General features: G+C 42.0%; 1 protein-coding gene across 3 annotated transcripts in view; it reads right to left on the bottom strand.

The window, feature by feature from the left end:
• ZFYVE28 (zinc finger FYVE-type containing 28) overlaps nt 1-12,907 on the bottom strand; it is a 216,646-nt gene that overhangs the window by 31,495 nt on the left and 172,244 nt on the right. For all 3 annotated transcript variants that reach the window (XM_063457689.1, XM_063457688.1, XM_063457690.1), the window contains one exon: nt 7,380-8,726. In XM_063457689.1, coding sequence (XP_063313759.1) covers nt 7,380-8,726 — 1,347 coding nt within the window. The remainder of the gene's footprint in view (nt 1-7,379; nt 8,727-12,907) is intronic.

The following is a 12,907-nucleotide window of genomic DNA, read 5'->3' on the forward strand; positions in this document are numbered from 1 at the left end:
TGTGCATATTGGCACACTGTCCAGTGCTGTGCATATTGGCACACTGTCCAGTGCTGTGCATATTGGCACACTGTCCAGTAGACGTGCATATTGGCACACTATCCAGTACTGTGCATATTGGCACACTATCCAGTGCTGTGCATATTGGCACACTATCCAGTGCTGTGCATATTGGCACACTATCCAGTGCTGTGCATATTGGCACACTATCCAGTGCTGTGCATATTGGCACACTGTCCAGTGCTGTGCATATTGGCACACTGTCCAGTAGACGTGCATATTGGCACACTATCCAGTGCAGTGCATATTGGCACACTATCCAGTGCTGTGCATATTGGCACACTATCCAGTGCTGTGCATATTGGCACACTGTCCAGTGCTGTGCATATTGGCACACTGTCCAGTGCTGTGCATATTGGCACACTGTCCAGTGCTGTGCATATTGGCACACTGTCCAGTGCTGTGCATATTGGCACACTGTCCAGTAGACGTGCATATTGGCACACTATCCAGTGCTGTGCATATTGGCACACTATCCAGTGCTGTGCATATTGGCACACTATCCAGTGCTGTGCATATTGGCACACTATCCAGTGCTGTGCATATTGGCACACTGTCCAGTGCAGTGCATATTGGCACACTGTCCAGTGCAGTGCATATTGGCACACTGTCCAGTGCTGTGCATATTGGCACACTGTCCAGTGCTGTGCATATTGGCACACTGTCCAGTGCTGTGCATATTGGCACACTGTCCAGTGCTGTGCATATTGGCACACTGTCCAGTGCTGTGCATATTGGCACACTGTCCAGTGCTGTGCATATTGGCACACTGTCCAGTGCTGTGCATATTGGCACACTGTCCAGTGCTGTGCATATTGGCACACTGTCCAGTAGACGTGCATATTGGCACACTATCCAGTGCAGTGCATATTGGCACAGTATCCAGTGCTGTGCATATTGGCACACTATCCAGTGCTGTGCATATTGGCACACTATCCAGTGCTGTGCATATTGGCACACTGTCCAGTGCTGTGCATATTGGCACACTGTCCAGTGCAGTGCATATTGGCACACTGTCCAGTGCAGTGCATATTGGCACACTGTCCAGTGCAGTGCATATTGGCACACTGTCCAGTGCAGTGCATATTGACACACTATCCAGTGCTCTGCATATTGACACACTATCCAGTGCTCTGCATATTGACACACTATCCAGTGCTCTGCATATTGACACACTATCCAGTAGACGTGCATAGTGGCACACTATCCAGTGCTGTGCATATTGGCACACTACCCAGTGCAGTGCATATTGGCACACTACCCAGTGCAGTGCATATTGGCACACTATCCAGTACACTTGAGCATTTGTTGTACTCTTTCACACACTAATCGATTTGTCCAGCATAGAAGCCTTCTGATTCTCTTTTAAGCTAATAGACCAGTTTAAAAATTAAATCGGAAGAGGTTCTATGCCAAACAAATGTATTCTTTTAAAGAAGGCTGCAACAAAAGCACATGTCTACCATCCATTAACAGTTACCCATTTTGGTGTACTATCCAATGACTGCAGTACTAAGTGTCTTATGACGCTCTCCACCTTTAACTCCATATATAGACAGCATGCATTCAGTCTCATGCAATCTCAAGATAATGGCCATTTGTTGGCTACATTAGAGTTTGGCACAAAATAGATGTACCCATTTGCATGACGCTACAATGTAAGTGACTGCTGTCCAACATAAGTAATGGGGTTTAGTTAGAAGACTTTTAGTAGGTCGATGGGCCATTGATTACAAATATTTGCACAGCAAGGCTACAGACCTCTCAGCAAGCTAGCCACAAACGCCAAATCATTTTATTCCACTCAGAGCAACAAAACTCCAGTTAGAACAGTGACTTAACCTCTAAATGGACACTGTCAACAATAAAGCAAGGATAACGCACATCATAACAGGGTTTGCTAAACATTTTGTTATGGAAGGGTTAAAGGCAGCAAATGGCAGAAAAGAACCAGATTCTGTTTGCATTACAAATCCCGTTAAATACTCTTCCATCTTATTTATGTCATGATTCTCCCTCCTCTCTCATTGCATTGCCTCTCGCTGCCTTTATGGACATAAGAATTAAACCTAATAGCCGTTTTTGTTTTACAACTGGAATCACCAGCCATCTCTAGTGTTATATGAATAAATGGAAACATCTCAATTTCTATCAGAGTACGATCGCCTGCAGAAAATGAGAATTAACAGTAGAAGACACGGAGAAGGGAGGCACGAGTCAGCATGCTGGGAACTTCAAACAATCAGCCCCTGAGCTAAATCTAAATGTGGAGAAGTCAATCTAATAGGCAGGCAACTGTAAACCTGTCTGGTCTCTCCACTGATCTGATTAACTCTCTGTATAAACTAGGGATTATTTATAACAGGGGTGTCCATCCATCTAGAGTGAATCTAGGACTACATTTCACAAAATGGAGATCAAAGGTTGGACATTCCTGGAATCCGTGAAAAGAATGTACTAAACTAAATACAAATCATAATACAAACTGTAGTCTGTTGACATCAAGACAAATAGCAGCATATAAACGATCAAACTAGAGAGACAGATGCATAGCTTTCAATACTATTTAAAAATGCACCCCTTCCTCTCCCACCTACAACATGACTCCAAGACTTCACCATCACATGCAGGAGGGAAAGAGAGAGAAAGAAAGAGTGAGAGGTGCAGACAGAGGGAAAGATGGAGAGAAGGAGAGGAAGAAAGGGTGAAAGGGGAAGAGAGAAAAAGGGTGAGAGGATGAGAAAATATGGGAAATGGTGAGAGAGTGAGAAAGGGCAAGGGGAGGAGAGAGTGAGAAAGGGCAAGGGGAGGAGAGAGTGAGAAAGGGCAAGGGGAGGAGAGAGTGAGAAAGGGCAAGGGGAGGATAGAGTGAGAAAGGGCAAGGGGAGGATAGAGTGAGAAAGGGCAAGGGGAGGAGAGGAGAGAGTGAGAAAGGGCAAGGGGAGGAGAGAGTGAGAAAGGAGGAGGGGAGGAGAGAGTAAGAAAGGACGAGGGGGGAGAGAGTTAGAAAGGACGAGGGGAGGAGAGAGTTAGAAAGGGCGAGGGGAGGAGAGAGTGAGAAAGGGCGAGGGGAGGAGAGAGTGAGAAAGGGCGAGGGGAGGAGAGAGGGAGAAAGGGCGAGGGGAGGAGAGAGGGAGAAAGGGCGAGGGGAGGAGAGAGGGAGAAAGGGCGAGGGGAGGAGAGAGGGAGAAAGGGCGAGGGGAGGAGAGAGGGAGAAAGGGCGAGGGGAGGAGAGAGGGAGAAAGGGCGAGGGGAGGAGAGAGTGAGAAAGGGCGAGGGGAGGAGAGAGTGAGAAAGGGCGAGGGGAGGAGAGAGTGAGAAAGGGCGAGGGGAGGAGAAGAAAGCTGGACTTTTATGTTCAGAAGGAAACACTGTTTAACCCTTTCATGACTGAGCCTTTTCGCAAATGCTCTCATTTTGTGACAGACTTTTTTGCGCTGTGTGTGGGTTTCACTATAATTCAACACTTTTCCTTTAAAGGGATTTTCCAGTGTCAGGAAAACACATCCATTTTCCAGGCACTGTAGGATCCTGCAGTGCCCCTCTCCCTCCCAGCCCCAATTCTATGTTGCTGAAGGGGTTAAAACCCCTTCAGTGACTTACCTGAATCCAGCGCAGATGTCCCTCGGTGCAGGGTCAGGCTCCGCCCATGCTCCTGCCCCGCCGGCTGACCAAATGTGCGCATTAGACCTCCCCACAGGAAAGCATTACAGCAAAAAGCCTGGAAGGGAATGATTCTACTCACCAGAACAAAAACAACAATCTGTAGTTGTTCTGGTGACTATAGTCCCTTTAAATGTCCTACTTTTATAATATTGTAAAGCGCTGCGGAATAAGTTAGCGCTGTATAAAGGGCAAAAATAATAACTCATAATAATAACTTTGTCTCACACCACATGTTTCTCACACCATCCCTGAACTATTTATGCAGTGTGGCAGGGTGCATTATCCTGCTGAAAGAGGACACTGCCATCAGGGAGCACCACTGCCATGAAGAGGTGTATATGGTTTTCAACAATCTCTAGGTAGGTAACATCCACATTAATGCCCGGAACCAAGGTTCCTAACAGAATATTGTCCAGAGTAGAGGTAGTCAACCTGGTCCCTACAGCCCACTAGTGGGCGGTTTGGGATTCCGGGTGGGCGGTGGTGGGTTCTGCAGAAAACGCCCAGTGTGCTTCGATGGCCGTTGACCAAGGCCTGCAGGGGAGATCCTTTCATCTCCCGTGTCAGCCCATGCAGAGCCAGCCTTGCTGTAAGCCCTCTGGGGCTGGTAAGGAGATCAAATATCTCCCTCACCAGCCCAATTGCACTAATTTCCAGTAGAGGGAGGGAAGGGCCTGAGAGGCTCTATGTTCCTCCTGCGAGCAGGCTGGTCAGAGCATTGCCGCGCATTACCATGGCAATGCTCCGATACAGTGCTGTGCTCGCAGGAGGACAGAAAAGTCAGTCTAAAGTGAACATGCCACCACTAGACCACCAGGACTTGCAGCATTATGTCCCCCCTCCCTGGTAAAAGGTAAGAAGAAGGGAGGGAGAGACATTAAGATTGATTTCGCATCTCAACCACCTACACACAAACACACACTATCCCCCCCCCCCCCCCCCCCACACACACACACACACACACACACTGCCCCCTCGCACGCGCACACTGCACCCTCGCACGCGCACATATAGAACAAAAAATAGATACATTTAAGTACTTTTTTTATTTTTTAAACCTCCTTTCTAAAAAAACAAAAACAAAAAAACAACATACCATCAACAAAGATACAAAAGTGGTCAGTAGGTATTAAAAGGTTGACTACCCCTGGTCCAGAGCATAACACTGCCTTCGCCTTGACCTGCCTTCTTGCCATAATGCTTCCTATTGCCATCTCTTCCCCCAGGTAAAACGATGCACATGCACCCAGCTATCCATGTGATCTAACCTGGCAACATTTTTCCACTGCTCCATTGTCCAGTTCTGACCATGTCCCCATTGAAGGCGCTTTCTGACTCTGACTGTTCTGCGGCTACCCAGCACAAATTGCGATGCACTGTGTGTTCTGACACCTTTCTATCATGGCCAGCATTGAGTTTTTCAGCAATTTGAGCTACAGTAGCTCTTCTGTGCCAATCGACCAGACGGATTAACCTTCACTCCCCACATGCATCAATGAGCCTTGAGTGCTCATGACCCTGACACCGGTTGTCCTTCTTTGCACCACTTTTTGGTAGACATTAACCCCTTAAGGACCAAACTTCTGTAATAAAAGGGAATCATGACATGTGTCCTTAAGGGGTTAAACATTTTTTGATGATGCAATGACAGTCGTTTTGCCATCACTATTTGGCTCTTGTCAAAGTCACTCAAACCTTTTCACTTGCCCATTTTTCCTGCTTCCCACTCACGAAATTCAAGAACTGACTGTTCACTTGCTGCCTAATATATCCCACCACATGACAGGTGCTATTGAACGATATAATCAATGTTATTTACTTCACCTGTCAGTGGTTTTAATGTTGTGGCTGATCAGCGTATAGTTTTTAAAAGACAGATAGGGTTTTCTTCAGATATCCTACATGTATACTTTATACAAGAAAAGTTAGGAACAAAATAGTAAGAAATGGGGGGGGGGAATATATACCCACACAAGTTTGCTCATAATTTCTATACAAGTAGTGGAACTTAAGAAAGTAACTCAAAATAATATCACTTAGTAGCCCCACTTGAGAAGATTTACACATGTCTAGGATTTCCATTACATTTTGGATACTATAGAATAATTATGACAACCAGTGAATTTTTTATGTGTTAAAAAAATAACCTTAGCCAAAATTAGCCTTATCCAAATTAGGAATGCTGCTGCTTTAACTTTAATAGTAATCACAGGGAGAACTTGGCATTGGTGCTTTTCCTTTCTTTCATTCTTTTAACCCCTTAAGGACCAAACTTCTGGAATAAAAGGGAATCATGACATGTCAGACATGTCATGTGTCCTTAAGGAGTTAATATGAGGGGGCTATAATTTAATTTAGTGTGTGTTTAGTACGAGGGTGATTAGGGCTAAATTTAGGGGTTAGAAGTAGTTAGTCAGGGAAATTTTACATTTGTGAGTATTTAGAGTTAGAGGGATATGTTGTTTAAATAATGTTTAACGAGGAATCTTCAATTCTCTTAAAATTACACCATTGAATAAAACATTGAAGAACACCTGTAACTTGGATTATTTTTGTTTTTAATTTGATGCTCCAGTTTCTTTTAAATTTAAAATAAAGGTTTTGAAAATGACATCACAATCCAGTCCAGTCCTGGCACAGCAAGGCACACACTGCAAATGCTGAGAAGAAATAGGAACATTGTTTCAGTTCTCGTCTCCTGTATGCATTCTTTATGACGACCACCAGGTGCAATGAGAGAGCCAATAACCACGAGTGACTTGAAGCCAAGAAAGAGGCTCCCAGTAGCAGGATAAATAGGATAGGAGTTCTGTGTTAAGAGGGGCACTGTCACTCCCCCTAAAAAAATATTTAAAAAAGACTGAATCTTTATGAAAAACTAATTTTGATTGTGGTGATAGTTCCCTGAAATTTCATCCCCGGTCAAGAAATATACAGAGAGCTGAAGAGGAACAGATGGAGGAAGATGGCGGCGCCTGCGAAGTTCAGGAAAAAAAATATCTCACCTTTGCCTGCCCTGCTCTGCTCTGCCACCTAGGTCTCCAGTGGTGATGTCACCGTCTGAGGTCTTTAAGAATTCGGCAAAGTCCACAGACAGTGACAGTGCCATTTTAATTTTAATCCTGGGAAGTAACTGTTCTGCTCTAAGCCATTCTATATAAATCAAAGCTGCATTCTTATTCATGTGTTATCTATCGGCCACATGTGAAACAGCTGATTGGTGGCTGCTGAACCAGAGATGAAATGAAAGAATACATGCACAAGAACTTTTGTTTTCATGCACCCTGGCCACTTCTGCCAAAGTCAGAATTTATCTGAAAGGCAGTAAACAGATGCAATAAAATCAATCTTTTATAGACGATGATGAGGCAATTAATCATGTTTATTCAACTCTGAGAATCATTTTATGTGTCACTCTTTAATGAGGCTGGACTGGATTTTATATATAAAAGGTCCTCTGGTACAGAGCCAACATTGCCATGTGTTAAAACTAGCCGTCCCTGTTAAATATCACTTGGGTAATGGTGCTTCAACGTACATATGAAGTGAACGATAAACCAATACCAAACAAGTACCTTGCTTGGAGTCAACCTGGGTTCATAACATGAAGAAAATAAAAAAACAAACCGTCTGGAAGAAAGAAAATCCCTTACCTGGACACAGATTTCATATCTAGTTTTGCTGCTATGTCGGAGCTTGGTTCATCCGGTCTGTGTGATTGTCCTTCTGTGCTCTCATTTGGCTGCCTTTTTGACTCTCGTTTCCTTTGCTGACTTGAAACGCTCACAGTCTCCTCTGATTCACTGTCAGTTCCTAGCTGTGAACCCGAGTTGTGTGCCAGGCACTTTGAGTTGGGATATCTTTGTTCCTGTCTACTTGTGTCTCTCTCTAATAACAACACGGGGGGACTTTCCAGCTTTAATGCCTCACTGGCAGACATTGTACAGTCTGGTCTTTCTAGGTGGCCCAGTTCTTTGGACTTTATTAAGCTGTAGGAAGCATTGATAACTTTACCTGGAGAATGAATATTCCTCAAACCTTCTAAGCTCTCCTCCCTGGAGTCGTCACAGCTCCCACAGCATACACAAGAGTTAATTAAACAGTTAGTGGCTGCTATACTGAGCTTATGGGACTCATCCTCTTCATCACCGGTCAACGGATCTGAAGCAATGGGAACTCGACTACCGGCTAAATCCGGTGAGGTTTCCGATGAAAGTGAATTTGTAAGGGATTTGGGATTAAATATAACAGTGGCAGATATCTTCATTCCACCTGTCCTGTGGGCTATCATTTCCGCAGTTTCTGCATCATCTCCATTTACATCCCACCCATTGAGGTATAACTGTGAATCTGTAACCTCTAAACAGCTACAAGAGTTCTGTAGAGATGTGCTAGCCATCTGAATTTTACTGCCATTGATAGTATTGTTATTGCTTAAATCGCTTTCTGTGTCTGTCAAAGTATCGGTATTGTCCACCTCATCCTTCTGTGTGATGCAGTCCTGTGATGGTCGCTCGGTAGTGTAGCAATTGCTGTTCACCCATGCAATGGTATTTTCACAAGACCTCTGCCTAACCAGATTGTCACTTGCTAAATCAAGATCCTCCATGAAAAATACCCTATCCTCCTCATCAACAAGGTTATTCAAGGGGCGTCTGCATGGGGAGGCCTCCGTACTAGAGTTAGCCCTGTGAGCAGGAGACTGGCAAACACTTGGTGGAGAAAGTAAAGAAGACATCTCATCCCCTACTCTATGAACCATCATATTTAGCTCCTCCAGCTCTTGTTCATCATACTGCATGGAGCAGGCAAGTTCTGCCTCTGTATTATCAGCGTTTGCGGTCAGTGGTTCCTCGGTTGGTAAGGCAGTCACTAAGACAGGAGAAATTGCAGAGGGCACTTCGGGGTCTGAATTGGCTGGAAACTCCATATCCTGTGATATGCACAGGTTTCTCTCCAACGTGTGTAATTCTTCTTCCGTTAAGGTCTGAAGAAGATCTCTGGAGGTGGGATTCAGAAAAAGAAGAAAAATATAGTAAACTTTTCACTTAAAGAAAAACAATACCATCTTTATAAAAAAAAAAAATTAAACAGATTGGGAAACCTAACAAATATTTAACATAAAAAATGTTTTCATTATAGTTTACAACATACTATTAGATTTACTATTTCAAATAGATGTAATAGTAATTTTAGATAGTTTTACCAATTTATAGATCCTTAGCATGTTAATTGGTCAGCAACATTACTCAAAAACTATGCATTTTTAGCATCATGGGGGGAAAAAAACATTATTTTTGGCAGATAGTTTCTTGCATCTTTGGTTTTTTGAGTAGTCTTTCATTAATTCTGAAATATCTCAGGAGAAGCTGATTTAGCAAGTCTCAGTATGAAGGAGACTGTTCCAGGCTGGGCAACCATTAACAGCAAAATTAACTTCTTATTATACTTGAAAAAGATGCCCAACTAACCGATTTCAAAAACTATATTACTGGTCATTAAAAGCACCATAAAACATGCCCTATTCAACCAAGATTAATTGCTCCACTTGAATAACGATGTACAAAACAAACGTATTATCTAGTAAGTAAACAAATCTGACAAAACGATATAAAGTTACCATGACAGCAAAGCCATAAAATATTGCATATGAAATATATATGAATGGCGCAAGAAGCAATAAAATTAGCATAAAAGCGATGTATTCTGAGGAGCAAGGGCATTTTAATAAAGTTTTCAAATGTTCACTGCAGATGTTCTCGTAACAATAAGCAATAAATTAGCAGAACTTAAGGTGCTACAACTGAACAATGTACTGAATCTTTAAATGTCTCTGTGACATTTGGAAATGTCTGACATACGTTAATGCATCATAAAAACATTTTTTTTCGCTGTAAATTGCAAGAGAAGAGAATGAAACAAGAGAACAAAAATAAATAAAAATATATATATTTAAAAAAAAAAAAAAAAAAAAAAAACATAAGAACTACACATTCATATTTTATTCCCATTGTGTATTCCCTGTGCTTATTTCTTGCAGATAAATCTGCAACACACCTGTGGCGATAATGAATTTGACTTGTAGCTTCATTAAATATATAATTTATGAACCCATTTTTCAACCGTGTGTATGCCTTCAGTTAGTTTATATTGGCATTAGCCATGCAAATGTGATCTAGATTTTGCGTAACTATCAACCTCTCTCATGGAAAGTATGCACAGCTAATTGCATGGCTGCTTCTGGTAACGCAGCGCACCCATTTTTTGTCTCTTCAAATACATTTACAGATCTCCGGGTCACAATCCATATACAAGAATGAATGATGAAGGCACAGAGAAGAGACATAGCAATTTTGAAAAATGAATCTACTAATTACTAATCTAGCTATTTTATTTACGATAACGTGCTTATATGTGACAAACTTTACACTAACCAATAGAAAATCTATAATTGTTCTTTTAACATTTACCAAATCAGTCATTTTAGGATGCTTAAAAGGGACATGCCCTATAGCATGCCGGTGAGGTAGCTCAGTTGGAAAATTCCCTGACTACTGTTCAAAAATGCAAGGTCACAGGTTCAACTCAGCCCTTCATCCTTCTGAGGTCGATAAAATGAGTACTATCAATTGGGTAATAACATATATTACTATTCAGCTGCTGATATTGTGCGAGAGTGTGCGCTGAAAAGCGCTTTGAGTCCCACTGGGAGAAAGGCGCTATTTAAATACTAGTTATTAGTTATTATTATAGTCACCAGAACAATTACAATTTAATGAAGTTGTTGTGGTGTGTATAGTATGGATTGTTAATGTAGACCTTTTAATGTAAACACTACCTTTTCAGAGAAAAGGTAGTGCTTACATTACTGTCTAGGAAAACCTCTAGTGGCTGTGAGACGACCACTAGAGGTGGTATGCCTGGACATGCTGAAAGTTACTCATAGAGATGTACTGATTTAATGCAACTCTATGAGGAGATGCTGATAGGAGCAGGGTGGTGTTTTACCACACATGCACAATGGCCTCCAAATCCTTTCCTATTGGAAAGTAATTGATTGGCTGAGGTCATCAAGTGCGATGATCTCAGCCTAGGAGAAGGACTGGGTGGGGAAAAATTCTGATTTAAAAAAAAAATAAAAAATAGTAGTTTTTTTTTATACTTTATTTTTGTATAAATTCATTTTCGTTTTTTCCTCCAAACCTGCTGTGAAGCCAGCCTCCATCATTCTAACCATGTGCTTAAACGACTCCTTTTTAGGACTCTGTCTCAAATACTTTTCCTACAACCATCGCGGGTCTGTTAAAATGTGCGTGCCAACTCAAGCTGGGTTTGCACTTTCTGACCTAGAGTTACAAACAACGTGCCATATTGCCAGGGGCATGACATCTGGCCAACCACTAAATGTATTTACTTAAAACTGGGCAGCTGGTTTACATGTCAGCCTTCTAGAATCCCAATCTGGTTGGAACACACAGTTACTGGGTCATTATGCCACATTATACCTCTGGCCCAGTCTGTAGCCTAAATCAGTACGGATGATGCTCTAGGAGACAGCTCCCTGTGTGAATAGATTACTTCATAATAGCCCTTCCAAATACAAATAAAAGGCGCATAGCAGTGGGCTAGAGAGATATTAAAAAAATAATAATAATTCTTAGCTTGTTTGGTTGCATTGGGGTAGTTTAGTGTTCCATAGACACTAGCTTGCTTCAAACAAAAACAACAAAATAAAAATCCTTCAACAAGCATCTATTAAAAGTAATAGCTAGCGTTGAAAGTCAGGGTATGATTTGCTGCAAACCTTCTCTTTCCCCTAGTGCAGCATTTGTCCTAAAGCCAATACGTGACAGCGTCTTAATAACGCTCAATGGCCGCACTGGCGCACTCTGTAACAAACGCCAGCAAACAATCTAAATGCTAATCATCTGAAGCAATGCCGACAACACCAGTGCAACAATAAAGACGGCCTTTTTATTTATTTTTTTATGACAAGAGAATATTAAGAAAAATCTAAATTAATACGATTAGCCCAAAGAACAAAAATAATAATGAGGCAAACAACATGAAGACAGTCTTTAGGTATCAAGGGAAATAGAGAGTGTGTGAGAGAGCAAGAGAGAGGGAGGGGGGGGGGGAATAGAGAGAGTCAAGGGAACAAGCACTCTGGAATACAAATATAATGTGCCATGTGTTCAAGCAATAACAAACAACAATACTGCAATTTCCCAGAGAGCATCGTATAATGCACTGAATTCTATTTTATTAAAATTGTGATTTCTAGAGAGATGAATAAATGGCACTCGAGGAGTTAAGGATCGCACTTTTTGATTTGGAGGTTATTCATTGGGAACGATGACACCAGGCTGCCATTAACCATTATCAGCGTTAAACAGCTGGAGGAATGGACGATAAAACAGGCAAAGGGTATTATTTTTGTTTATAGCGCACAATTTTGTTTAGACTGCTGTACAATACAAGGGATGTCACAAACTAGAAGACATACAGTGAAATATTACATGAGACTTAACATAATACAGACATAAAACTACTTGAATGCAAAGGAAGCGGCTGAGGACAAGGCTGTTGTGTATTTAAAAAAAAAAAAAAAAAAAAAAACCAGCTGATTTAAAACACTAAATTTCACTCTCAAAACATCCCACCATTGAAATGCCAGGATCGGTTTTGCCACCAAGTTTGTGTTCACAGCCCAGGCACGGACCACATACAGCTGCACCCTGTGCACTATATATACAGCTCTAGAGAAGGTTTGGGAGTTATCGCACCACTATATGGGATAAAATGGAGAGGGGGAGGGATGATATGTGTCTGTATTGCAGCACATTGGATTTTAAATGAAACACCAGCCATGGAGATACAGTGCAGAGTGTCAGCTTTAATATATTTATTCAGTTTCTCTATTTTAGGTGACACAGTAATTGTACAATCTTGTGTTCAGCATCATTCATTCATGTACATGTTAGCAGCTAACCGCTAAATATCCAGAGGTGATTCCATCTGTGATATCTGCATTTGGATTTTATTCAACATAAGGAGCCAAGCGTCAGTGCCAGTAAAACAGGCCATCCTAAGGTAGAAAACCAGAATATGTTATGGGTACAGCTGTACCAGTGGCTGCAGAGCATATGCGCTGCCAGTTATGTCCATAGCAGTCACCTGG

The sequence above is a fragment of the Pelobates fuscus genome, chromosome 6 (genome assembly GCF_036172605.1).
Source record: "Pelobates fuscus isolate aPelFus1 chromosome 6, aPelFus1.pri, whole genome shotgun sequence".
NCBI classification, from domain to species: domain Eukaryota; kingdom Metazoa; phylum Chordata; class Amphibia; order Anura; family Pelobatidae; genus Pelobates; species Pelobates fuscus.